The following is a 27349-nucleotide window of genomic DNA, read 5'->3' as shown; positions in this document are numbered from 1 at the left end:
GAAATCAGCAAGTGTGAGGCCTCCAGCTTTGTTTTGCTTTCTGAAGATTGTTTTGGCTGTTTTGTGTCCTTTGAGATTCCATATGAATTTTAGGGGTTTTTTTTTGATTCTGTAAAAATGTCCTTGGAATTTTGATAGAAATTGCATTAAACATAGGTCACATTGGATTATATGGATATTTTAACAATATTCAGTCTTCCAGTCCATGAACACAGAACGTCTTTCCATTTATTTGTGTCTTCTATAATTTCTTTCAGCAGTGTTTTGTAGTTTTCAGTGTACAGATCTTTCACCTCCTTGAATAAGTTTATTCCCAAGTATTTTATTTTTTTGATGCTATTGTAAATGGGTTGTTTTCTTAATTTCATTTTCAGATTGTTCATTGTTACTGTATATAAACACAGCTGATTTTTAAGTGTTGATTTTGTAACTGCAACTTTGCTATATTCATTTATTCTAATAGTTTTGTTGCAGAAACTTTAGAGTTTTCTATGTATAAGACCAGGTTTTTTTACTTCTTCCTTTCCAATTTTGATGCCTTTTATTTCTTTTTTCTTGCCTTGATGCTTGAACTTCTAATACTATATTGAATAGAAGTGACGAGAGTGGGTATCTTTGCCTTGTTCTTGATCTTAGAGGGAAAGCTTTTGGTTTTTCACCATTGAATATATTAGCTATGAGCTTCTCATATATGGCCTTTATTATGTTGAGGTAATTTCCTTCCATTCCTAGTTTGTTGAGTGTTTTTTATCATGAAAGTGTGTTGTATTTTGTCAAATGCTTTTTCTGTATTAGTTGAGATGATCATATGGTTTTTGTCCTTCATTTTGATAATGAGATGAATTACTTTGATTGATTTGTGTATGTTGAACCATTCTTGCATTTCAGAAGTAAATCTGACTTGGGCTATTAGTGTGTTATTGTTTTGGATTTTTTTTTTCTTTTTAGCATTTTGCTGAGGATTTTTATATCAGTATTCATCAGGAATACAGGTTTGTAGTCTTACTTTCTTTTAGTATCTTTGTCTGATTTTCGTATCATGGTAAAGCTGTTTTCATAGAATAAGTTTGCAAGTGTTCCCTCCTCTTCAGTATTTTGGAAGAATTTGAGAGGATTGATGTAAATTTTTTAATGTAGCTGGTGTTGTCAAGCCATCTGGTTCTGGGCTTCTCCTTTCTTTGGATGTTTTTGGTTACTGATTCAGTCTCCTTACTGTAGTGTAGCGTTGTTCAGTTTATCTCTATCTATCTATCTATCTAATCTATTATTTAGTCTTGGTAAGTTGTATATTTCTAAAAATTTATTCATTTCTTCTAGGTCACTCCATCTGTTGTTGTATTCATAGTAGTCTCTTAGGATCCTTTTTATTTCTGTGGTATAAGTTGTAATGTCTCCTCTTTCATTTCTGATTTTTGCTGAGTCATTTTGCTTTTTTTCTTGTTAGTCCAGGTGAGGGTTTGTTGATTTTGATACTCTTTTGAGAAGAACTTAATTTCATTGATACTTTTTTCTATTTTTCATATCCTTTATATCTGCTCTAATCTTTATTATTTCCTTTGTCTATTAACTTTAGCTTTAATTTGTTGTTCTTTTTTTAGTTCTTTGAGGTGTAAAGTTAGGTTGTTGATTTGAGATGTTTCTTCTTTTTTAATGTAGGTATTTATTACTATAAACTTCCCACTTAGTACTGTACCATTTACATTTAAAGTAGTTACTTACAGGGAACTACTCACTATTGCCATTAAAAAATTTTTTTCTGTGTGTCCTGCAAATATTTGGTCACTCTTTTCCTCTCTTGCTGCTTTCCGTTGTGTTTTATTGATTTTCTTTTTTCTTTCATAATGGCATGCTTTAATTCCTTTCTTGTTTTCTTTTGGCATCTTTTATAGGTTTTTTTCATTGTGTTTACCATGAGGATTACATAAAACATAGTTATAACAATCTATCTTGAACTGATAACAACTTAACTTAATCACATACAAAAATTCTATTCCTTTACATCCTTGCCCCACTTTGTTCAGTGTCACAAACTATGTCTTTTTATATTTTGTAGTCATTAACATAGTGTTATTAATAATTTTTAATCCTTTTATTTCTTAAATTCTATACTCAAAAGTGATTTATGCACCACCATTACAGTATTACAGATTTTTGTATTTGTCTGTATATTTACCTTTACCACAATCTTTATATTTTTATATGCTGTGTGTTGCTGTCTAGCTTCTTTTGTTTCAACTTGAAGGACTTCCTTTAGCAGTTCTTGTAAGGCAGGTCTTTGTGGTGATAACCTTTCTTAGTTTTTCTTTATCTGGGAAGGTCTTTATTTCTCCTTCAGTTTTAAAGGACAGTTTTGGTGGATATATAGTATTGGTTTGCAGGTTTTTTCTTTCAGCACTTTGAATGTATTATCCCACTTCCCTCTGGCTGGTAATGTTTCTGTTGAGAAATCCACTGATCTAATGGGAGCTTCCTTGTATGTAATGATTCACGTTTCTCTTGCTGCTTTCAAGATTAACTCACTTTTGACTAGTTGTTTATAGTATGTCTTGATTTGAGCCTCTTTGGGCCTATCCTAGTCGGAGTCCTCTGAGTCTCGAATCTGGATGTTCATTGTCTTTCTCAGATTTGGGAAATTTTGGCCATTATTTTTTTCAGATAAGCTCTCTACCCACTCCCCTTTCTCCATCTGGAACTCCTATAATGGGAATATTGGTCATCTTGGTGATATCCTATAAGTCCCTTAGGCTTTTTTCACTTCATTCCTTTTCTTTGTTCCTCTGACTAGATGATTTCAAATGGCTTATCTTTGACTTTGCTAATTCTTTTTTCTGCTTGATTGAGCCTACTGTTGATCCTCCTCTAGTGAATTTTTAAATTTAGTTACTATATCTTTCAGCTGCATAATTTCTGTTTCGCTCATTTTTCTGGTTTCTTTCTCATTGGTAATATTCTCGTTTTGTTTATGCATTGTTTTCCTGATTTTGTTTAGCTATTTGTATTCTCTTGTAGTGCATTGAATTTCTTTATGACCATTACTTTCAATTCTTTTTTAGGTAATTCATATATCTCCCTTTTATTAGGGTCAGTTTCTGGAGATTTACTTTGTTCCTTTGTTTGAGCCATGTTTTCCTGTTTCTTCATGTGCCTTCTTTGGTGAATTGTCTGTTTAATCTTTTGCCCATTGTTTCATTTTTTGTTGTTGAATTTTGAGGGTTTTAAAAAGTATGTTCTGTGTATTTTTCAGGTATGTGACTCAATTTTTTTCTCTGAGTTGATGGCTAGTCTTTTCATTTTCTTTACAGTGTCTTTCAAAAAGAAGTTCTTTAATTTTAAAGAAGCCCATTTTATCAAATTTATTATTTTGGGAGGGGAACCAATGTTGTGTCTAAAAATCTTTGTTTAACCAAATGTCACAATGATTTTCTCTTAAAAGTTTTATACTTTAATGTTTTGCATTTGGATCGATGATCCATTTTGTGTTAATTTTTTCATAAAGTATGAGATACTGCTTTATGTTCATTATTTTGCATATGGATATCTGGTTTTCCAACATTGTTTTTCTCCACTGAACTTTTTTTGCATCATGATCATAAGTCATTTGACCACATCTATTTTCACCTATTTCTGGTCAGTATCTTTTCTCTTCCAGTGATTTATGATTATGCTTGTACCACACTGTCTTTATTACTATAGCTTAACATGAACTCTTAAAACCCGGTAGTATAAGTCCTTTCTTCTTCTTTTTCAAAATGTTTAAGGTATTTTAGGTCTTTTGTATTTCCACATGGATTTGATAATTGTCAGTTTTTACCAAAATTCCTCCTGGGATTTATTTGAATCTATATATCAATTTAGGGAGAATTGACAACAATTATTAAATCTTCCAATCCATGATTGCAGTATATCTCCCTTATCTAGGACTTTAATTTTACTTGGCAATGTTTTATAATTTTCAGTTTGTGTGTCTTAAGACACCCTTAAATATTTCATATTTTTAAATGTTATTGTAAATGGTATTATCTTTAAAATTTCAATTTCTGATGGTTTTGTTGCTAATATTTTCACATGCAGTTGATTTTTTTATATTGATCTTGTATTCTGCAGTTTTGCTACACTCACTTATTAGCTCTAGTAACTTTTTACCAAAAGATTACATAGAATTTTCTCCTTAGATGATTATGTCATCTGTGAATATAGAGACACTTTTTCTTCTTTTCCCATCTGGACTCCTTTTATTTCTTTTTCTTATCTTATCACCCTTATTAGAACTTTCAGTCTAATATTGAATAAAAGTGGTAAGACTAAACATCCTTCCCTTGTTTTGATCTTTGATCTTTCACTATTAACTATGACAGTAGGTATATTTCAATAATGCTTTTTTAGCAGGTTGAGTTAATTCCTTTCTGTTCATATTCTTACACTTACCAGGACTGGATATTGGATTTTGTCACGTGTTTTCTCTGCATTTTTTCATTTTTTGAAAGGATTGTATTGCTTTTCTTTTAGTTTCCTTTTTTAATTTTTTAATTTTTAATTTTTAATTTTTAATTTTTAAAATTTATTTATTTATTAAACTAATTAACTTATTTATTTATTTTTGTCTGTGTTGGGTCTTCGTTTCTGTGCGAGGGCTTTCTCTAGTCACGGCGAGCGGGGGCCACTCTTCATTGCGGAGCACAGGCCTCTCACTGTCGTGGCCTCTCTTGTTGTGGAGCACAGGCTCCAGACACGCAGGCTCAGTAGTTGTGGCTCACGGGCCCAGTTGCTCTGCGGCATGTGGAATCTTCCCAGACCAGGGCTCGAACCCGTGTCCCCTGCATTGGCAGGCAGATTCTCAACCACTGCGCCACCAGGGAAGCCCTAGTTTCTTTTTTTTATAGTAGAAAAGATATTATTATGATTTTAAACATTTAATATTTATTGAGAATTGTTTTGCTCTGTGTAACTACAGTCCATCTTGAAAAACATTTCACATGGACTTGAGATCAGTGTGCATTCCACTCTTTTTTTTTTCTTAAACATCTTTAATTGGATCTTTTAGTTTCTTAACATGGTGAATTACATTTATTTTTCAAATGTTAAAACCAATTTAACATTCCAGACATAAACCTCACCTGGTCATATATTGATATATTATCCTCTTTCTGTGTTGTTGTATTCATTTTGTTAAGGACTTTTTCTTTTTTTTTTTGCAGACATGTTCATGAGAGATGATCTTTAGCTTTGTTTTCTTGCACTGTCTTTGGGTTTGTTGTTAGCATAATGCTGCCCTATTGCAATAACTTGGAAAGTTTGTCCTCTTCAATTTTCTGAAGGAGTTTGTGTAGAAGTGGTAATATTTGTTTCTTATATGTTTGGGAGCATTCACCAATAAAGCCATCTGGTCCTAGAGTTTTCTTTGTAGGATGTTTATAACTGCATATTTATTTCTTAAAATGAATATTTGGTGATTCAGGTTATATCTTTCTGCTTTAATGAGCTTTGGTATTTTATCCTTTTCAAGGAACCTGTTTCATCTATATTGCTGAATTTGTTGGTGTAAGTTGTTCACAGTACTTCCTTACTATCCTTTTAACATCTGTAGAATCTATAGTGATGTCACCTCTGTCACTCTTGATATTGGTAGTTTGTATTCTCTCTCTCTCTCTTTATTATTCTTAGCAGTCTGAATAGAGATTTCATCAATTTTAATGATCATCTCTAAGAACAAAGTTTGGTTTCCATGATTTTCTCTATTTTCTTGTTTTCTTTTTCTATTTTTGATCTCCATTTTTTCCTTTCTTCTGTTTACTATGGTGAGTCTCATTGCTCTCTTTCTTCTAGTTTCTTAAAGTAGAGGCTGAAGTTACTGATTTGAGACCTTTATCCTTTCTAATACAGGCAGTCAGTAAAATAAAATTTCCACTGAGTATTCCTTTAGGTAAATTTCACTAATTTTGATATGCTGAACTTCCATTTCTCTTCTATTAGTAAATTAGTAAATATATTTTCTAGTTTCCATTGTGATTTCTTCTTTGATTCATCATTTATTGAGAAACATGTCATTTAGTTTCCAAATATTTGGATATATTTGAATATTTGAGTTGTTTTCCAGCTTGGGCTTAATTGCGGTTGAAGCTATTTTAATCATTTGTGTAACTGTCTTTGTATGGACTGATTTACAATGATTATTTTCTAGTTAAATCCATCTCAGTCAGAATATGTACTTTGTATGACTTGAATCCTTTTAATTTTAATGAGACTGGTTTTGTGTCCCAGAACATAGTCTATTGGTAAATTTATCTTATGCACTTTAAAAACTGCTTATTCTTTTGTTTGTGGAGTGTTCCATAAATATCAGTTATGTCAAGGTGGCTGATAACCATGTTCAATTCTTCTATATTCTTACTGATTTTCTGATTACTTGTTCTATCAATTATTGAAACAGATGTGTTGAAATCTAATATTTTTGGACTGTCTGTTTCTCCACTCAGTTCTGTCAATTACTGCTTCATATATTTCAAAGATCTGTTTTTAGGTACATAAACATTCAGGATTTTGATGTTTCTATTCATGGATTGACCCATTTATCATTGTAAAATGACTCTTTTTATCCCCATTAATACTCTTTGCTTTGAAATTTGCTATTTATATAGCAAATCTAGCTTTCTCATTGTTAGAGTTATTGTGGTATCTCTTTCTTCTGTCCTTTTACTTTTAGTCTAGCTATCTGTGTCTTTATATTTAAAGTTAGATTCTTATAGGCAATTTATAGTTGGGTTTTGCTTTTTTATGCAATCTAGCAACATCTGCTTTTTATTTAATTGGGCTGTTTATATCATTTACAATTAATGTGATTATTGATATGTAGGTAGCTGAATTTAAATTTTGTGTCTTGCTCTTTGTTTTCCCTCTGTTCCTGTTGCATCAATTTTTTCCCCTTCTTCTGTTTTTTGTAAGAACTGAGTATTTTTGTGATTCCACTTTACCTCCTTTGTTGATTTATTAGCTATAACTTTTTTTTTATTGTGGTTGTTTTAGTGTATGCTTTAGGGTTTATAGTATACATCATAAACTTTATCACAGTGTACCATCAAGTAATATGGTACCACTTCAAATATAGTATAAGAATCTTATAACACTGTAGTTTCATTTTTCTTCTCCTGGAATTTTGGGTATTTTTTTCCTACATTTTATTCTTATATGTTTTATAGTTTTCTTAATACATTGTTAATATTCTTCCTTTAATAGTCAATTATCTTTAAAAGATTTTAAAACAAAGTAAAAATTATATTATGTTTACTTACATATTTATTATTTCCAATCTTAAATTCCTTTTCATAGATCCAGATTATGACAGGTATTATTTTCCTTTTACATGAAGGATTTTAAAAGATGTATTTATATTGTGCTGGTCTGTTAATGTAGAGGTTTGGAAAATTATCCTGTAAAATGCCAAATAGTAAATATTTTAGGCTTTGTGTGCCGTATAATCTTTGTCACAACTACTCAAATATGCCATTGTGTCAGGAAAGCAGACTTGGATAATATGTAAATGATTGGATGTGGCTGAGTTTCATTCAAACTCTTATTTACAAAAATAATGGGTCATAGTTATGTAAGAGGCATCCTTTGCTGACTTCTGTGCTACTGAATAATCTTTCAGCTTTCTTATTTCTGAAAAAGTCTAGTTTATTTTTGTTTTAGAAAGATATTTCTGTGGGTATAGAATTCTAGTTTGACAGTTTTTTTTTTTTTTTCTCTTTTACTACTTTAAAGATGTTACTCCACTAATTTCTGGCAAGAAATCTTATTTTTAATCACTGGTTTTACATAATTTGAGAACAATGTATTTCTTTATTTTTATTGCTTTAGTATTTTAAGAGTAAATCACAATTTCTGTTCTTATTCTCTTACTGGCCATTTGGGTTGTTTCAAGTATTTAGCTAATATGAATCGTGCTGCTATGAACTTTCTAGTACACATCTTTAGGTGCCTTTATGCATACATTTATTTGTAGTGGAATTGCTGGGTCATGGAAGAGGCATATGACCAGCTTTAGTAGATACTGACACATGGTTTTTCAAAGTGATGGTACCATTTTACAGCCCCATCAACGATGTGTGAAAGCCCTAGTTGCTCCATGTCCTCATTGGCGTGATATTAATCTAGTCCCTTTCATTTTGGTCATTCTGGTGATGTGTAGTGATATTTACTTAGGATTATAATTTGTGTTTAGTTGATCACTAATGAATCTGAGCACCTTTTCATGTATACAGAGTTTTAAAACATAGGAATATACCTTCCATTGTTTATGGGTACATAAAAACCTATGTGAGAATGCTAAATACCCAATTTTGGCAGTTTCTACTTCTAAGGACAGAGAAGGGGAGGGATATGTTGGACAGGAGGGTTCACAGAGGGCCTCAACTTACAGTATTATTGCTAAACCAGAAGTGGATATAGGAATATCTAAAATGTTTCATTTCTTTAAAAAATTTAATTTTTGTAAAATACACCTAATATAACATTTGCCATTCAAACCATTTTTAACTGTACTGTTTGTGACATTTAGTACTTTTACATTGTTATAGAACCATTACCATTGCTCAAAAAATTTTTGAGAGGTCAGTTTAAATGCTTAATTCAGCATCACATAGTTTTTATAAACATTATCAGAGAGTAAAATTTTACAGTGTGTTTCTAATACAAGTGTAAATTCACATCCAGAAAACAAAAATTTGGCTATTCAAAGTTTGAACAAGCTTCCAAGGGTAGGATTTTTCTTGTCAAGTTGTTAGGAGTTTATAATTTAAAGAGCTTTCTGTCTGAAGGTACATTAATGTCAAACTTCAAAGTAATGAGTCACATTAATTCAACAGTTAACCTCTTGCATACTTCTACATACATAGCACTGTTTTGCATTATGATACGGGTAAGTCATAAATAATTAAAATAAATGGTTCTTAGTTGCTTTTGCCATAATCATTTTATGGTATAGCAGTAATGTTTTTCAAAGTCATCTGTTTAAATGTTCACTAACATTACCTGTACTTTTGTTTTCATCTTCAGATTATGACTGTACCTAATGACCCGTATACTTTTCTCTCTTGTGGTGAAGATGGAACTGTTAGGTGGTTTGATACACGCATCAAAACTAGTTGCACAAAAGAAGATTGCAAAGATGTAAGAATCAAGTTTTTGTACAAATGATGAAAAAAATTAAGATTATACTTAAAATTGGGTAGTAAGTTATCTCTGAGTTATGAGCTTATGGATAAATTAAGAATTTTTTATTTTATAAAATTTTCAATAAGTATATTTTTATAATCAAAAAAGTTTCTTAATTAAAATGTTAATAGTGAAGTTAAGGAATGTATACTTAAATTGTACAGTTCAAATATATTTGTAAAAATTTATATAATTGTTCAGTATATACCATAGCATTATAAAAACTTGAAGTATTTATCAGTATATTCCATTTATTTATGGAGGCAATTTTGGCTTACCAATAGCAGTGATAAAAGCATGTAGAAGTTTAGTGCCTTCCTTTTATTTTTACCTTGTCCTTTAAACCAAGATTTATTTATATGCTATCTTTTGTTTTCGACAGTTAGATACCATTTTATCAATATGTTCATTCATATTTAGCTCACTTCTCTAAAGATAGAGCTTCACTATCAATTTTGTATTTTTTAAAATAGTAGTTTAAACTTGAAAAAGACCTGAGAAATCAGTCAGTGTAAGGCCCCAGGCAACTAACCCTAAATGTTATTTAGAGACAGTAGCTTTTGTCTCGGATCAGTTTAGAGTAGTAAATGAAGTAAGAAAGTATTGCTAAATACATTTTTACTGATAGTTACAAAAAAAAAGTTACTAGTAATCAGGTTGAGTGTTTGCTAATTAAACCAGTTACTGTTGTTAACATGCTTTAGGTGGAGAAAAGATTATTTTATACATTGAAACAGAGAAGAAAAAAAATAGAAATAAAAAAATTTTGTCAGTTTTTATACTGTATACATGTATACACATACAGAATTAGGAAGTTGAACTGAAGGCAGAAATAAGTTTAAAATAGCAGGTTGTTTATTAGGGGCATTTGGTTTACCTGTTTCTTAGTAAATAATAGGTCCTAAAATTTGTTATGTCAAAATCTTTTAAGCAGTATTTTCGTATACAATGTAGTTGGATTTAATTTTGCTTTTATAATCAAAAACTCTGTAAAACCAAAGAATAAAAGCAAAGCTAATAAGTGAAATATTGTTAAATTGTTTCTCAATAAAACTTTTGACTTCTTTATATGTAAAAAGGAATAGAGAGAGTATAAAGAAAAATTGGCAACTAGGGTAATTCTTAAATCCTAAAAATTTAGAATTATGAACAGTATTTGGTGAATAAATTCTATGTAATAGGAATAATGTTCTGAGGCCCATAATTAAATACATAAAACTTAGCATAAATGTAACTTAAAAACTTAGCTATTCTGAGAAGAGTGAGGAGTTAGAGTTGTAGACAAAATAGTATAGAATTAACAGAATACCTTAAAGCTGTATCTTTGGGGTGATAGCTCTTATATTTTCTAATGCTTGTATAGAGATAAGTAGTGACATTATAGTGAAGCCTGTCTTTGACATGGTTTGTATATATGTATGTATGTACTTTGTTTTTGAACTGGTGAGGAGGAAGATTTTATAAGTTAACAAAAATATAAAATTTTAATATCAGGTTATGATATTTTTGTTACATTTTAATAGCAATAATTAAAATTAAAATATCATGAGTACCGTATAAAATAATGATTATACTTATGATAGACAAAGGTTGATTATACCTCCATCTTTACTGTCCAGTGGACCAATGATAGCAGGCATTTCTAATGACATTAATGACTTAATGACATATTACATAGGTAATGTATGAGTTTTTTAATATTTCTAAAGATGATCATTCTATTCCTGAGTATGAGAATATTTAGGAGGCATGTTGTTGTTTTTTTTCCCCCCTCATTGTCATACTGACTGAATTAGGATTTCTGAAAAAGATTTTCTTGTTCTAATTGAAGGGAAAATGTTTTAAATAGACTATTATCTGTTGTAAAGCTTATGTAACTGGTATTTTTTTATCTTTTGTAGGATATTTTAATTAACTGCCGACGTGCTGCCACATCTGTAGCTATTTGTCCACCAATACCATATTATCTTGCTGTTGGTTGTTCTGATAGCTCAGTACGAATATATGATCGGCGAATGCTGGGTACAAGAGCTACAGGTAAAAAGACATATGTTAGAGAAAATATAAGATCCTATCAGTTCAAAGGATAAATCTTTTTTTTTATATAAATTTATTTATTTTTGGCTGCATTGGGTCTTCATTGCTGCGTGCAGGCTTTCTCTAGTTGCGGTGAGCGGGGGCTACTCTTCATTGTGGTGCCTGGGCTTCTCATTGCGGTGGCTCCTCTTGTTGCGGAGCACGGGCTCTAGGTGTGCGGGCTTCAGTCGTTGGGGCTTGTGGGCTCTAGAGCGCAGGCTCAGTAGTTGTGGTGCACAGACTTAGTTGCTCCGCCGCACGTGGGATCTTCCCAGACTAGGACTCGAACCCATGTCCCCTGCATTGCCAGGTGGATTCCTAACCACTGCACCACCAGGGAAGTCCCCAAAGGATAAATCTTTTTTTTTTTTTTTTTTTTTAAGGGATGAAACCTGTGTTGGTATAAAAGGAATGTGACATATAAGACAATCAACTTGGTTCTTCTTCCTCAGAGTAAATCTTCCTGAATCACCCAAAGGATGAATCTTTATGATGTATTGCAATTTTAAAATTTCATTAGTTTGACATAAAATTTAGTAAATAGAATGTATTTAAATACTATGGGTTATTATAAAAAATAGCATTTCACCAAGTTTTTATGATCCATCAGTGTGATACTTTTGCAGTTTATCACTTTAAAAAGTTGTAACACTTGATGTATTAATTTCCTGGGTCTGTCATAACAAATTACTATAAACTGGGTGGCTTAAAATAACAGAAATTTATTCTCTCCCATTTCTGGAGGCTAAATGTCTAAAATCAAGATGTTGCAGGGTGGTTTTCTGCTGGAGGCTCCCAGGGAGAATCTATTGCCTGCTTCTCTCCTAGATTCTGGAGGTTGCTGACAATCCTTAGCATCCCTTGGCTTTTAAATGTATCAGTCCAGTCTCTGCTTCCGTATTTACATGCTGTTCTCTCGTGTGTATCTGTGCCTACATTTCCCTCTTCTTATAAGGACACTAGTTACATTGTATTTAAGGGCCACCGTAATCCAGTATGACCTCATCTTGATAATTACATCTACAAAGACACTATTTCTAAATGAGGTCACGTTCTGTGTTTCTTGGTGGACATGAATTTTTAGGGGACACTCTTCAGCTCACAACACTTGGCTTCCCTAATTTCTCTTTGCTATCTTTTCAATCAAGGGGATAATAGTAAGCGTGGTGGAGAGAAAAGTTAGCAAAGAAGAGTGACTTGGGTGTGTATTAATGTATAACATATTTATGCCTACTTAGTAGCCTAGCTAAAGTACTGTAAATGATGCTGCAGTACTGAATTTGAATTTGCCTTAAACTCCTATTTGTTCCTCATCTGCTTTGGGATCAAACCACTTCTGAAATATTCACCTCAAAGCTAACTTCCATTAGCATTTTCTGTCAAGGAAGGTCAAGATTGCACACTCTTTCTCTCTATCTCTCTCTCTCTCACACACACACACCCACACACACACACCCCAAATATACATACATATGTACACATTTATATATATATTCACATATTTTATGGCATTAAAAATAAACGTTGGCTTGGGCCAGAAATTAACAATGTTGATCTCAATGTCAGTTTATGTCCAGTGAAAATGGACATAGATTACTGAAATGGGAAAACCAGATGGGATCCTCTTTCTTTTCTTGAACTGTGATTGAGGAGTCTTGTCTATTTGGACATGCATGTTTAGGGGGAACAGTAGTAATATATGGAACTGTAGGCTCAGTTATCATTTCTCAACAGATGGGACATGATTGAAATTTTGGGCAGGGCAGGATAATACAGCTTTGTGGGATTCTTAGAATTTAGCATTCCTGGGCCTGCAGAGCACAAAGTGCCAGTTGTACCTCTCCCTATCGTATTGCATTATGTTGATGACCACCAAATTTAATTAGAATTAGACTGGTATTCCCACTCTGTTATCTTATAAGAGGAGAATTTCATGGCAATCAAAAATCTTTTAATGACATAAAGTAAAACGTAAATCGTATTAAAAAGATACTGTACTGTTTTATCTAGTATGCTAGTAAATATCAGCTTTCCGATTTATATTATAAAAATTATATTATCTTAATTTGGGGAATTTTTAAGAGATGTTTTAGTGTGACTGTAATCACAATATAAAATTGATTAAATAACTCATATTCCAATAAAACATTGATGTAATCTGGAATTCTAGAAAAATCATGAATTCTTTTTGGAAGATATGTAACCTTTATACTATATTCATTTTTATTTTGTTACAAAATTTGACTGTTGATTAAAGAGTCTTTTCTAGAAATAGACTATGACAGACAGCTTGGATTTATATTGCTATGTTAAATCACATATCTCATAATTCAGATTAAGAGTTTTTCAGGTGTTTTTCTTGAAAAATATTCTGAATTTTAAACAATTCCTTTTTTCTTATTTAGGGAATTATGCAGGTCGAGGAACTACTGGAATGGTTGCCCGTTTTATCCCTTCCCATCTTAATAACAAGTCCTGCAGGGTGACATCTCTGTGTTACAGTGAAGATGGTCAAGAGATTCTTGTTAGTTACTCTTCAGATTACATATATCTTTTTGACCCAAAAGATGATACAGCACGAGAACTTAAAACTCCTTCTGCAGAAGAGAGAAGAGAAGAGGTAAGTTTACTCAAAACCATGTTCTTTATTGACTTCAGAAAACATTAATTCACTAACTCCTGGAGCATTAATTCAGTAACTCCTAGGGCCTGAAGGGCTTCAAAAAATAGAGTTAATTTTCACGGCATTTATAGTCTAAGGAGCAAAGACATGAAAACATGCATGAAAGAATGGGAGTAATAAATAAGGATAAGGCCCTAGGCGAAAGTATTGTAAAGTATTTTTAAAGGGAAAATATTTAATAGCAAAATGTTTTTCCAAGTTTATGGATGCACAGAAGCAGGCAAGAAAGATGAACAGTTCTGACAGTTGCAGAAGAGGCAATTAAAATAATAAATACATGTGACGTATAAACTTCCATGAGACTAAGTGTTTATATTCATGCAACAGTGTTTACTATTCATATGTTGATAGCAGTCCTTCCTGTCTTCTCCTGATTCTGCCTCTTTCACAGTTATGAATTAGTGACATGTAATATTATCTCTAGGAACATTTTGTAAAACACTGACCCATATGAATGAGTGAGAAAAAGGTAAGTTAAAGTGTCTGTACATACACACAAAACACAACACATACACAGAATCGGGAGAGGAGGGGATTGCTGTCCTCATATAAATAGTGAATGGTAATAGGTGAAACTCCTATTGGTGCATGAATATAAACATTTAGTCTTTTAGAAGTTTATACATTACATTATATATCTCTCTATATATCTATAAGTGTAGATACCCTCTTCTTTATCAATTTCTAGATGTAAATATATATTATGTATTGGAAACTAGGTGAAAGAACTACTTTTCCTAAAATGACTCTAAAATACTAAATCATTTTTCTTATTTATGAAAAACAAAAACCAGAAATAATATATCCTTGACAGTACACAGCAGTAGAAAAATGTTTGCTTTAACCTTGTTAAGCTTCTTTCACCATGTTTTTCACTTTGGCTTTTTTATTTTACAATGTCCTATGGTGTTTTTTTTTTTGTTTTTTTTTTTTTAATTTGGTTGCACCGGGTCTTAGTTGCGCCTCCAGGGCTCCTTAATTGCGGCACGTGGGCTCCGTAGTTGTGGCTCACAGGCTCCTTAGTTGAGGCAGACAGGCTCCTTAGTTGTGGCATGCAAACTCTTAGTTGCAGCATGCATGTGGGATCTAGTTGACCAGGGATCAAACCCAGGCCCCCTGCATTGGGAGTGCAGTCTTATCCACTGTGCCACCAGGGAGGTCCCTACAGTGTCCTGTGTTTAATCACTCTATTCTTTGGATTATAAATGTCTTTTGAAATTAACCATTGCTTTTTTTTTTTTTTTTAATTTATTTATTTATTTATTTTTGGCTGTGTTGGGTCTTCGTTTCTGTGCGAGGGCTCTCTCTAGTTGCGGCAAGCGGGGGCCACTCCTCATCGCGGTGCGCGGGCCTCTCACCGCCACGGCCTCTCCTGTTGCGGAGCACATGCTCCAGGCGCGCAGGCTCAGCAATTGTGGCTCACGGGCCCAGCCGCTCCGCGGCATGTGGGATCCTCCCAGACCAGGGCTCGAACCCATGTCCCCTGCACTGGCAGGCAGATTCTCAACCACTGCGCCACCAGGGAAGCCCTAACCATTGCTTTTTATTAATTATCAGTGACTTTTAGGAATTGGTCCAACTCTTCTTAATGAATACATTTTAAAGACACTAAAGAACAATAACAATTTTGTAATTCTTATGAGATGCAAAACTAAATCCAATTCTTATAGTTGCAGGTTGAGAGGGCTATAAAATTAGAAAAAAATCAAGATTACTTTATAAATGTGTTTTTGGGATTTTAAATTTGGCACTGTGTTTAAGTGAATTAGGAAATTGGTGAAGAAGAGGGTATGATAGCTAATGAAACAATTTTTGAGTTTATTGGTCTGATTGAAAATGTGAAATCTGCTGTGTCATTTTGTGTTGCTATGTAATTTCCTCTTGAGATAATGCGCTTCAGTAAAGTTACAGTCATACTTTGTGACTGTTACAGAACGAAAGAGTTGGAAATGCAGAAACATTTTAAGTGAGCCAACTAGCTTTTATCCCATAGAATACTTAGCCTAAAGATATTTATATAATCAGAGTGAAAGAGGCTTAATTATGAACAGTTGGTTTTTTTGAACATGTTTTTCTCAGTGTTCTTTGTTGAATTAACTAAATTAAGAAAAATAATTCTGAAAATGAATTAAAATTAAAAAAATAAATTATGCTTATTGTAATAAATGAAATAATTCACAGGTCTGTATAGAAAAAGAAATTAATAACCTGTCCTCCTCTTAATCTTGCCATCTTTTCTTTCAGTGTTTTATGCTAAATCCTTGACAGTAATGTTCAAACTCATTTCAGCTCACCGAATATTTACTGGGTGGCTACTATACTACATACTGTAATAAACTTTAGAAAATCAAGGATGACTGTAACAAAGACATGATCTGTCATTCAGGAGATTACAAATAAATAAATTTATAAAGGAATAAAGTTTATAAATAAATGTGTGAAACTTAAAATAATAGAATTGTATGTAAGAATTATGTTCTATATAAATAGACCAAAAGAAGGAATAATTGTTTTTGATTGGGAACATAAGAAACACTTGAGCAGGGTTTTAAAGTATGAATAAAAGTTTAATAAATGATTTTTTTCTTATGTTTTCATATTTTTATATTTTCTTAACTTGTAGGAGTCTCTTTTTATTTCCTATATTATTTCCTTTGTCCTCTAATAATTTGTCCTTCACCCCCCCGCCCCTTTTTGTTTTGTCCACGCCTCTCGGCTTGCTGGCTCTTAGTTCTCCGACCAGGGATTGAACCCAGGCCCCTGGCAGTGAAAGCTCAGAGTTCTAACCACTGGACTGCCAGGGAATTTCTGTTCCCCGTCTTTATTTAGCATATTCTTTTGTCTTATTCAAATTTTTTCCACTTCTCATTTTCCTTTATTTTGGTATTCCTTTTTCCTTTTTATTGTCTTTTCTTTCTTTTCGTTTTTCTCTCATATCTTTTTGACATTTTCCCCACCTACCTAGCACATTATTGGACTGCTTTGTTGAATCCAATCTCTCATTTTCTCCTGGTCCCCATAATTTATCCCTAAAAGTATTGCATGTATCCTCTGCTTTTTGAATGTTTGCTTCTATATCACTTTGCTTTTACTAAAGACCTGCTTAGTACCTGCTTTCACTAACTAAAAAATCCAAAGAGGATTTTCGCTTTTACAAAAAAAAAGGTGAAAAGCGAAAATGGCATTTGGCGTTTGTTTGCAGTGTGCACCCTGAGCAGCAAGTGGCACCACCAAGCTCCTTCCCAGTGAACTATACTCGGCATCTCAGCATCAAACTGCCACAGCATTGAATTGTGTCTTATCTCAGCATCAAGCTGTTGTAGCATTGAATTGTGTCTGTGAGCATCTGTGCTTTATCTCAGTTTATTTTGTGCATCCATTAGCAAGATGTGTCCTAAGGTAATTGCTTCTTCATTTTACTCCATTTCGACTTATGAAAGTTTCCATAGGAACATTCTGCTTTCAGATAGTAGGGGAAACCTGTATCCAAAATCTGTAATACTGCTTCCCACTCTACTATTAATACTCTGTTCCAAGTTATCAGCATCTCTCCTCCTAGATTATTATGGTAGCTTTCTTACCAGGTCTCTGCTTTCATACCCACCCCCTCCAATCCTTTAGTTAGCTACACGGTAGTCAAAGTAATCCTTTAAAACATAAGTCAAATCATGCCACTGTTCTGATCCACACTCCAAATGGCTCCCCACCTCATTCAGAACAAAACTGAGGTCCTTACAGTGGCTTCAAGATCTTATATCATCTGATTCTTGTTACTTCTACTGCTCTCTCCTTTGTTTACTCTGCTCTAGCTACATCTGCTTACTTGTTTACTCAGACAGGCTAAGCTACCTTATGGCTTTTGCATTTATTTTGCCTGAAATGATCTCCTCTAGATAGCTGGATTTCTTCTTCCTTTACTTCTTATAGGGCTTTTCCTATGTTCCCTTCTCCGTTAGATCCTACCTTACCACATTATTTAAAATTGTAACCCTTAATTATCTGGTACTACCTATCACCCTTTTCTATTGATACTTTATTTTTTTCTGTAACACTTACCACTTTCTCTGTATATTTTACTTCTTAATTTCATGTATTCTATAAACTCTGTGACATTGGGAATTTTTGTATGTTTTGTACATTGATCTTTCCCCAATACCTAGAGTAGTACCTGACACATGAAAGGTGCTAAAAAAATTTTTATTAAATGACTGATTGAATGAATGCTGTATCATTTTCAGGATTCTTGAGTAGGTTATTTCGCATATCTCAAAAAATCAAACTTAGGACTGTTTTTAACTTGAAGATCTTGTTCCAGAAATAGTTGCTGAGGTTATAACATCAGTTCTTTGCCTGTATAATATAAAAATTTCTCTCTCATAACCATGGAACAGAGCTCTTAATTCTAAGTACAATTTATATATACAGGGTGAGGCTCTCTCTTTCTGGAAATGATTATTTGTCTGAGATTTTAGACAACTACCACACTAGGCATCCTCTAATCTTCTGATTATTCTTTGTCACACTTGTGACTTCCTCTGCAGATTTTGTTATTCTCAGTTGCTTTTAACCATACTTACACATAACATGGAATTTGTGGGGTCTTTTTTTTTTTTTCTGTTTCCTTTGCTGAGGATGGAGACTTTTTTTTTTCCCATTCTCCTTGTTGCTTGGTATGGTTTCCAGGAGAAAATAGAAAATTTACAGCTAAGCTGTCACCAGATTGCTATTAAAACCTGCTTAATTGTGAAAGAAAAAAGAAAAATCAATGAATGTTATGTTAGAAAAGAATAAAAGAGAGTGACCCACAGGATGGGAGAAAATGTTTGCAAATCATATATCTGGTTTATGATTTAGAATCCAGTATCCAGAATATGTTATATAAAGAACACTTAGTACTCAACAATAAAAAGACAAGTATCCTAATTGAAAAATTGGTAAAGGATTTGAATAGACATTTCTCCAAAGAAGGTATACAAATGACCATTAAGCACATAAAGAGATGTTCAACATCACTAATCAAAACCACAGTGAGGCACCACTTCACACTTACTAGGTTGGCTAAAATAAAAAAGTCAATGACAATTGTTGATGAAAATGTGGAGAAATTGGAGCCCTCATACATTGCTGGTAGGAGTATAAAATGGTGCAGGTGCGTTGGAAAACAGTTTGTCAGTTCCTCAAAAGTTAAATATAGAAGTTATCATATGATTCGGCAATTCCACTCCTAGATATATACCCAAGAAAATTGAAAACATGTCCCCGTAAAAACTTGCCCATATGTTCATAGCAGCATTAGTCACAGTAGCCAAAAAGTGGAAAGAACTCAATGTTCATCAACTGGTGAATGAATATACAAAATGTGGTATATTCAAAAAGTGGAATATTATTGAGCCATAAGAAGCAATGAAATACTGGTATATGCTGCAACGTGGATGAACCTTGAAAAATATTATGCTAAGTGAAAGAAGTCATACACAAAAGGCCACATATTATGTTATTACATTTACATGAAGTGTCCAGAATAAGCATATCCATAGAGACAGAAAGTAGATTAGTAGTTGCCAGGAGGTGAGTAGAGGGAGAAGTGGGAAATGATTGCTGATTGGTATAGGGTTTCTCTTTAAGGTGATGAAAATGTTCTGGATTAGTGTGATACAAGTAGTTGCATAGCTTTGTGAATATACACCACTGATTTGTCTACTTTAAAAGGGTAAATATTATGGTATGTGAATTATATTTCAATAAAAAGATGTTAAAATGTAACTGTTAAAGGGAGTGATTAAGAGTGTCAGATGCCATAGACATCAAATAAAATAATCTCTGAAAGGTGCCATTTGAATTGCAAATTGAGTTTTAATCATTTTATCATTGATCAGTGAACTTAGTCGTTGATCATTCACTGGTGATATTGGTGAGGATGAATTCAGTGGAAAAATGGGAACGTAAGATTGACTTCAGTGAATTGAGAGAGGAGTGGTAGATAAAAATAGAATGAATGTAGACTTATTTTTTAAAATTGGGGTATAGTTGTTTTACAATGTTGTGTTAGTTTCTACTGTACAGTGAGGTAGAGTTCTGTGTGCTATAGAGCAGGTTCTCATTAGTTATCTATTTTATACGTATTAGTGTATATATGTGAATCCCAGTCTCCCAGGTGATCCCACCCCCCCGAATATAGACTTTTTAAAAGAGGCTTGACAGTAAAGCTTCAGAAAGCATGAGAAAAGAGTGTAGCTGGATAGAAATATGAAATTGAAGTGTTTTGTTTATTAAAAATGATAAGAACCTTTAGCATATTGTGAGGAAGAACCAAGAGAGAAGAGACGAATATAGGTATAGAGAGAATAATTGTTCAAGGAATGAAATAAAAAGCACAGATAGAGATTAAGCTTAAACAAAACAAGTGATCCATCTCCTGAGAAAGATTGGAAGGAATTAAGAAGTAGATATAGGTAAATTGTAGAATGCAGCTGAGGAAATTGATGTCATTTCTATAGAACTGACTTTATTTTCTCTGAAGTAGGAGGAAAAGTTAATAGTTGAGAATGAGAGCAACAAGGTAGAGTAGAGACACTGAGGTGAGTAATGCAGGGTTGGAACAGGTGCTGGGGGAGAACCAGAGAGCAAATTGTCAGTAATAATAATAAAATAATGATTACTTCTATTGCCAGTTAGGTATTTAGGTACTTTACCTAGACTATATTTATCATCATAATAGAAAACTTAGGCTCAATGTAGTTAGGTAACTTTCCTCTTGTCAGTTGGAAAGTGATACAGGTAGGATTAGATATCACATTTACATGATTTTAAAGTTGCATTCAAACTTTAGGTTGAAGATAATAAGTATAGGCTGTCAACATCAATGGATATTTATGGCTATCTTTCATAGTTTGATTAGCATCTCAATAAAGAAAGTAAGAAGATGGAAAGAACCTATTAGACTTACAGTGTGCTTTAAGAATTGAGCAAATGAGTTTTCTCCTCATCTTTTAGTTACGGCAGCCTCCAGTTAAGCGTTTGAGACTTCGTGGTGATTGGTCAGATACTGGACCCCGAGCAAGGCCTGAGAGTGAACGAGAAAGAGATGGTAACTATACTTTGGTCAGCTTTTTAAAAATATGGTATTTAAAAATTAATATTTTAACTTGTTTCCATTTTTTTCACTATTATAAGTGATGCTGTAACAAACCTCTTCATACATATCTTACCATACTTGTGCAAGTAAGTGTATCTTAGGATAAATTCCTAAAAGTACAATGTGTGGGTCACTGGATAATTACATTTTAATTTTGATAGTTATCAAATTACCCTCTGAAAAGTATGCACTATTTTGTATTCCCACTGAAAGTGTAGGAATGTCTTTTGCCACAAAAAACATTGGGTATTATCAAACATAGTAATTTTTGCCTTTGTATTTGATATAAAGAGCAATGAAAACTCACAGTTTCCAATCTGAGAGTTTTATAAGAGCACATAAAAAAATTGTTTTTCCTCCTGTTTTTTCCTGGGTCTTAGTTGCAGCAGGCAGGCTCTTTAGTTGTGGCATGCGAACTCTTAATTGTGGAATGTGAACTCTTAATTGTGGCATGTGTGTGGGATCTAGTTCCCTGACCAGGGATTGAACCCGGGCCCCCTACATTGGGAGTGCAGAGTCTTATCCACTGTGCCACCAGGGAAGTCTCTTACGATGGCACATTTAAAATAGAAGTAATGTGTGTGATTTTAATAAACGGATCTATAGCAAAAATCTTATTCCAATGATTTCTGAAATCTTTTAAGATCAAAAGCATATTTCCCAATATATTATTGTTGGTATTATTTAATATATTTTAAAATATGAAGCTACATTATATAAAGGTAATGAAGCATAAAATAAATTGTTTTCACAGAAAATTCAAAAACAAATGATTTCCATTTTAAATTATATGATTGTAAAATAGAATTGTCACAGTTTCAATTTGATGTGATACTTAATTCGAAAATGTCCTTAAGAAAATACTCATATATTTGAGGGGAGAAAAGCGGGGAGGAAAGAGATAAATAAAAAATTTTCTGGTTTCCGTTAATTTCAATTATGTGGAATTTGCAGTAAATGATGATTAAAAATAAATTAAGTTTAGGGAAATTTAAGTGAGAGGGCAAACCTTCAGTTTAAGGAAATTTAAGTGAGAGGTCAAACTTTTCTTTCAATCTGTTCAACTGAGAATTCATGAGCCCTTCCTAGCTGTCTACTCTTAGAACTAAAGATGTGGGTTGAGGTAGGGGTGGTAGTGTGGAAGTACCTAAGAATTGGCAAACATGTAGGAGATGTAAGTCCTGTTCTTGAGGAACTCAAAATAGAGATGGAGAGTCATTCATATAAACATTTACTATAAAATGTGAAGATAGCCCTAATAGGTTTATATATACATTCATATAATTTATTTAGGCAATTTGATTTTTTAAAATTGCTTTCATTTTAAAGCCTTCAAATCAAGGTTTTTGCATTAATGAAAGATCCTGACCTATTCCTAAATTCACTGATAAGACCTGTGTTGTCATAGGAGAGCAAAGTCCCAATGTGTCATTGATGCAGAGAATGTCTGACATGTTATCAAGGTGGTTTGAAGAAGCAAGCGAAGTCGCACAAAGCAATAGAGGACGAGGAAGATCTCGACCCAGAGGTATTTTTTGTTATTAATTAAAGTTACCAGAAAACCTGCAAAAACTATTTATTGAAGTCAGTTTTATTTATATCATCTAATGTATACCATGTTTTATATCTTTAGTAATCATAAGGTTCTTATTGTATTGTGTGGAGCAGTAGAGAACAAAGGGTATTTGGTAAAATTTGCTCCTCTAGACTTAGCCTTCATTTTTTGCTTTTCTCAAAAAAAGTAAGAGACTCTGATATCCCCTATTGTAAGTACTTTTGTATGTGCTCTGAGAAGGGATATAGATAAAACTCTTTAGATAAGTTTTATATAATTAAATAGTTTCTTCTTTTGGTTACTTATATACAATGGCTGTCAATTGCTGTTTCTGGTGTTAGCCGACCTGTTTTCATATTTTGGTTCACTACTTTCCAGCTTTGTGGTCTTTGGCAAGTTACTTATCTCTGTCAAAAATCAGGAGTATGAAAGTTAACTCCTAAATGTTTTAAGTCCCAAAATGAAAAATTCTGTTGAATTTCATCCATAAATGGTTCTTGTTAAATTCTGCATACAAACTTAAAAAGATTTCTTAGACTATGGATTTGCTTAAGAGTTAATTACATTTGTGCTTAAATTTAAAGTAAGAAATATTTAAATCAAGATGATTAAAAGAAAAATTTTTATATTCTGTAGTAGTTGGATCTTGCAAGACATGAACTTGATTAGTTCATTCTGTCTTTCTTTTAATAATATAGATTTGAAGCAAAATCAAGGAAATTTTTAATGTTTATTGAGTATTCTTAATTATTCCTTTGCAGAAAGCACAAGGCCTAGCACAACACATAGTAGACATTCAAGCCTTTTAAAATCATGACCTGCATCATGTTAGTTTAGTGGTTGAGACATGACTGCTAATGAAATGGGAATCAGGAACTTAATCCTGTTATCACCTATTTGTAGCTTTACTCTTGTTAATAAAATTTTTTTATTAAATATTTTACCAAGGACATTATGTTATAGAGTAGAAATATATTAATATAAGTCCATATCCTATTATCCAGCTATTAAATCAGAATTATCATCTTCAAACTTAAGGAACTAGACATTATTTATAGGAATCTCTCAAGCTGTTACTTAGCTTTGTGTAAGTCAAGCTACCATACTGAGCATTTTGCTTGAAAGGTTGATTATTATAAGGAGAATGTGCCATAGGTAAATTTTTTACCCCGATTAATTAGCCTGGTGGGTGCTTTTGATATCCTGAAATTATCTGTTTCTGTGTGTGTGTGTGTGTGTGTGTGTGTGTCTGTGCACACGTATTTCTTGAGCATATCTCTAGAGTAGTTGGTTTTGGAAAGCATTTAGTATTTGAATTTGTATTATGATGTGTTTTTTGAAGGTGGAACTAGTCAGTCAGATGTTTCAACTCTTCCTGCGGTCCCATCAAGTACTGATTTGGAAGTGGGTGAAACTGCTATGGAAGTAGACACTCCAGCTGAACAGTTTCTTCAACCTTCTACATCCTCTATGATGTCAGCTCAGGCTCATTCAGCATCATCTTCTACAGAAAGCCCTCATTCTACTTCTTTGCTGTCTTCTCCAGTCAGTGAACAAAGGCAGTCTGTTGAGGCATCTGGACACCACACACATCATCAGTCTGGTGAGGATGTTACTCTTTAAATAGGCTATGGTTCATCTGATGATTTCTGATAATGAAAACTTCTTTTTGGGCTATTTTGAAAGATACTAAATCACATCAACTTATTCTTGCTGGAATAAATGATCAAAATGACATGTAATATGTGAATGTGTAACTTAAAAACAAAATTCAAGTATGCCTCACTTGCATGAATTTTAACAAATAGCAGGAATCTTCAGTTTACACAAGACAGTTCTTTAAAAAATGTAAGTACCAGCAGATAGTGTTTTGACATAGTTTAATGCACTTGACTTAACAATTACTTTTATAGAGCATTATAGACCAAAATATCTTTCTTAAGCTTTTTTGGTTGTCTGTGTTAAAGTGATAGTGAAAATATAGCCCTGATTATTATTAGATCCATTGTATTTATGTTTTTTAAATTATTTTTCCTCAAATCATGACATACTTTTAATACATTCTTTATGATGAATTTTATGTGGTCTCTTGTCAACAATGTATACAATTTACCAAAAGAATTATTTCTCCTATATTTATGTGAAAAAAATTATTTTAACAAATCCTTGTCTTCTTGGTATTTGATGTTAGTGAAAAAAATCAACTCCTAAATTCTGTTAAAATTGTGTTTTCCTCTCAATATTACAACTCCTCATGTTCAAACACCCCACCCCACCCCCAGCTATGGAATGTGCTAGTGTTTACATCAGTAATCTTTAGCAGATATGTCTGTAGTTTACTTGACATTTTAAATATATACATGTAATTATAATAACCAACAAGATGTTCATTCATATTTTTCTTTGAGTTTTTATAAGGAAGTATATTCCTCAATATATAATCAAAAATATTAGCAACTAAAGATACATCTGGCATGCCTCAGCTAAAGCCTATAAAAAAAATTCCTAACAGCTTAACTGCCAAGCTGTCACTTTATTCTTGCTTCTCTGAAATCTGATGCCAGATCACCAAATATGGGGTGTTTTAAATTAAGCACTCTTTTATCAGTATATCCCTTTTTTTTTTTTTTTTTTTTTTTTTTTTTTTTTTTTTAGTATATCCCATTTTTGGTAATTCATTTTCAGTTTCTATGGGAATAGAAGCCAGACTCAATTATGTGGCTGTTAAATAACACTTGTGTACAATTTACCTATAATAATAACCTAAAGATGAGCTATAAAATTAGATTTTCCACATTCTGATTGATACAGCATTTCAAGTTATGGGAAAATAAAATACTTTGGAGGGTTAGGGAAGTCTGGACAGAATCATTTAAAAGTTTGCTTTTCAAAACAGGTAAAATTGGTAAAAACAAGACTTTTTAAAGTGATAGCATGCTTGGGAATAGTCTTAAAGATTCTGATCAATTATAAGTTTGGTCAAAACTTAGCAAGAAGATTCCCTATCTCATGTTCACGTTCCACTGAATCTTAACTGATTCCAATTGTTTCTTAAATACATTTCTGAGTAAACTACTTAGTATGGAATTTCATTTTTCCTTTTTGTCATAGATACTTAACACATTCTAATACTACATTTGAAATTACTAAATCCTTTTTAATATTTGAGGTAAGTATTAAATACTTGAATACTATTTCTATTTCATTGAATCATTGAAATAGAAAAAACCATTTTTGTGATGATCAAGCAACATTGAACATTACTTGGCACTTTTGTCTATATATTTTTCAAAGAAACATAGGAAATACTTTTAACTGGTAGGTTATGGAAAGAATTTTGGCTGACTAAACTATGGAAAAGAGGAATATTTCCATGTTACCAAGACAGTATTGCTGTTGAGGAAGATGATTTGATATTAGATGTAACATCTAAAGATTATGTCTGTGATTGTTTTGACAATAGGCCTTTCATAATCCCAGAGTTTAGCATTTTAACAATACGAACTTAATGCTCTTTATGTTTTGTTTTGTTTTTTTTCTCAATCTTTTATTCACTTCTAAGTCCAGATGGGTTTGTGGATAGTAGGAATTGTCCATGTAGGTGGGAGTATCATCCTAGAGCCATGATTTCTATTATTGCCTTGCATAGAGATAGAGAAAACAAAAAGTATGCTTCTTGCCTTGCTGTGGATACCTCTTTATGTAAATGTTTGTATCTTTCATTCAGGTCCCTTGCATTTCCTCTGTCACTTTTACTGGATTGAGGGAGAGGGACAGTGGGAATGTGAAGACTTGCCTGGCAAAACTCCATCTCTGACTGAACCTAATTATTTGCCTTCTCTTAGTCTGCAACTGAGTCACTGATAGTGAAGAAATTCATGACTACAGATTTCATTGGCACTCCGCGTTAAAGCAGTCTTCCAACGCTGTTGCTCAGCACCTAGACAGAATGTCTGTTTCACACCTTCATGTCTCTCAAACTGTTAGCACCGCCCTTTACCCTCATCCCACCCCCTAGCTGATAACCTTCTTTCATTCACAGTGGGGAAAAAAAGCGTTCACTTTCCTACTTTTGAATCTCCCAACTTTCCAGCATCTATACTCACATTGTCTGTGACAGAAGCAGTCACATTTTGGGAAGAAGTGTATCTGCTCCTAACAAAAGCTAGCCAGTGCATCTCTTTCCAGCTTCTCAAGGACTTTGCTCCTTCTCCTGCATCTTTACTATTACCTTTTCTACTGAATTTTTCCTTTCCACGTCAAACATGCTCTATAATTATCTTCTGTCTTAAAAATGTCTCTTAACTGTCCCATATTCCCCTCCAGACTCAAGTCTTTGCTCCTTTTATAATCAGAGTCTTCAAAAGAATAGCTTACATATACTGTCTCCATTTTCTTACCATCTTCCACTTATTTATCAACCAGCTCCACTCTGCCTTTTAACCTCCTTTTCCACTGAAACTTTTTGTCAAAGTCACCAGTGACTTCCATTTTGCCTATTTTAAAGTATACTTCTTTGTTCGTAGTTAGTAGATTTTTTAACCCAGTTGCGTTTAACGTAGTCTGTCACTTCTTTTTTGAAACACTTACCTTTTTTGGCATCTATGACACCACTTTTGCCTACTTACTCTTATTAGCAACTCTGGCTGGTTTTCAGTAGCCATTTTTGATATTTCTTATTCTATATTTC

The 27349-nt window shown here is 32.9% G+C and overlaps 1 protein-coding gene across 10 annotated transcripts in view; it reads left to right on the top strand.

The window, feature by feature from the left end:
• Positions 1-27349, top strand: part of DCAF6 (DDB1 and CUL4 associated factor 6) — a 166180-nt gene that overhangs the window by 62215 nt on the left and 76616 nt on the right. For all 10 annotated transcript variants that reach the window (XM_082360638.1, XM_082360633.1, XM_082360632.1 and 7 more), the window contains exons 5-10: positions 9052-9165; positions 11112-11247; positions 13692-13906; positions 20963-21056; positions 22513-22632; positions 24002-24262. In XM_082360638.1, the coding sequence (XP_082216764.1) occupies positions 9052-9165; positions 11112-11247; positions 13692-13906; positions 20963-21056; positions 22513-22632; positions 24002-24262 (940 nt within the window). The remainder of the gene's footprint in view (positions 1-9051; positions 9166-11111; positions 11248-13691; positions 13907-20962; positions 21057-22512; positions 22633-24001; positions 24263-27349) is intronic.

Source organism: Balaenoptera borealis (assembly GCF_965194805.1).
Source record: "Balaenoptera borealis genome assembly, chromosome: 1".
Lineage (NCBI taxonomy): Eukaryota > Metazoa > Chordata > Mammalia > Artiodactyla > Balaenopteridae > Balaenoptera > Balaenoptera borealis.
The sequence above is the reverse complement of the archived record's forward strand: the minus strand, read 5'-3'. Positions and strand labels throughout refer to the sequence as shown.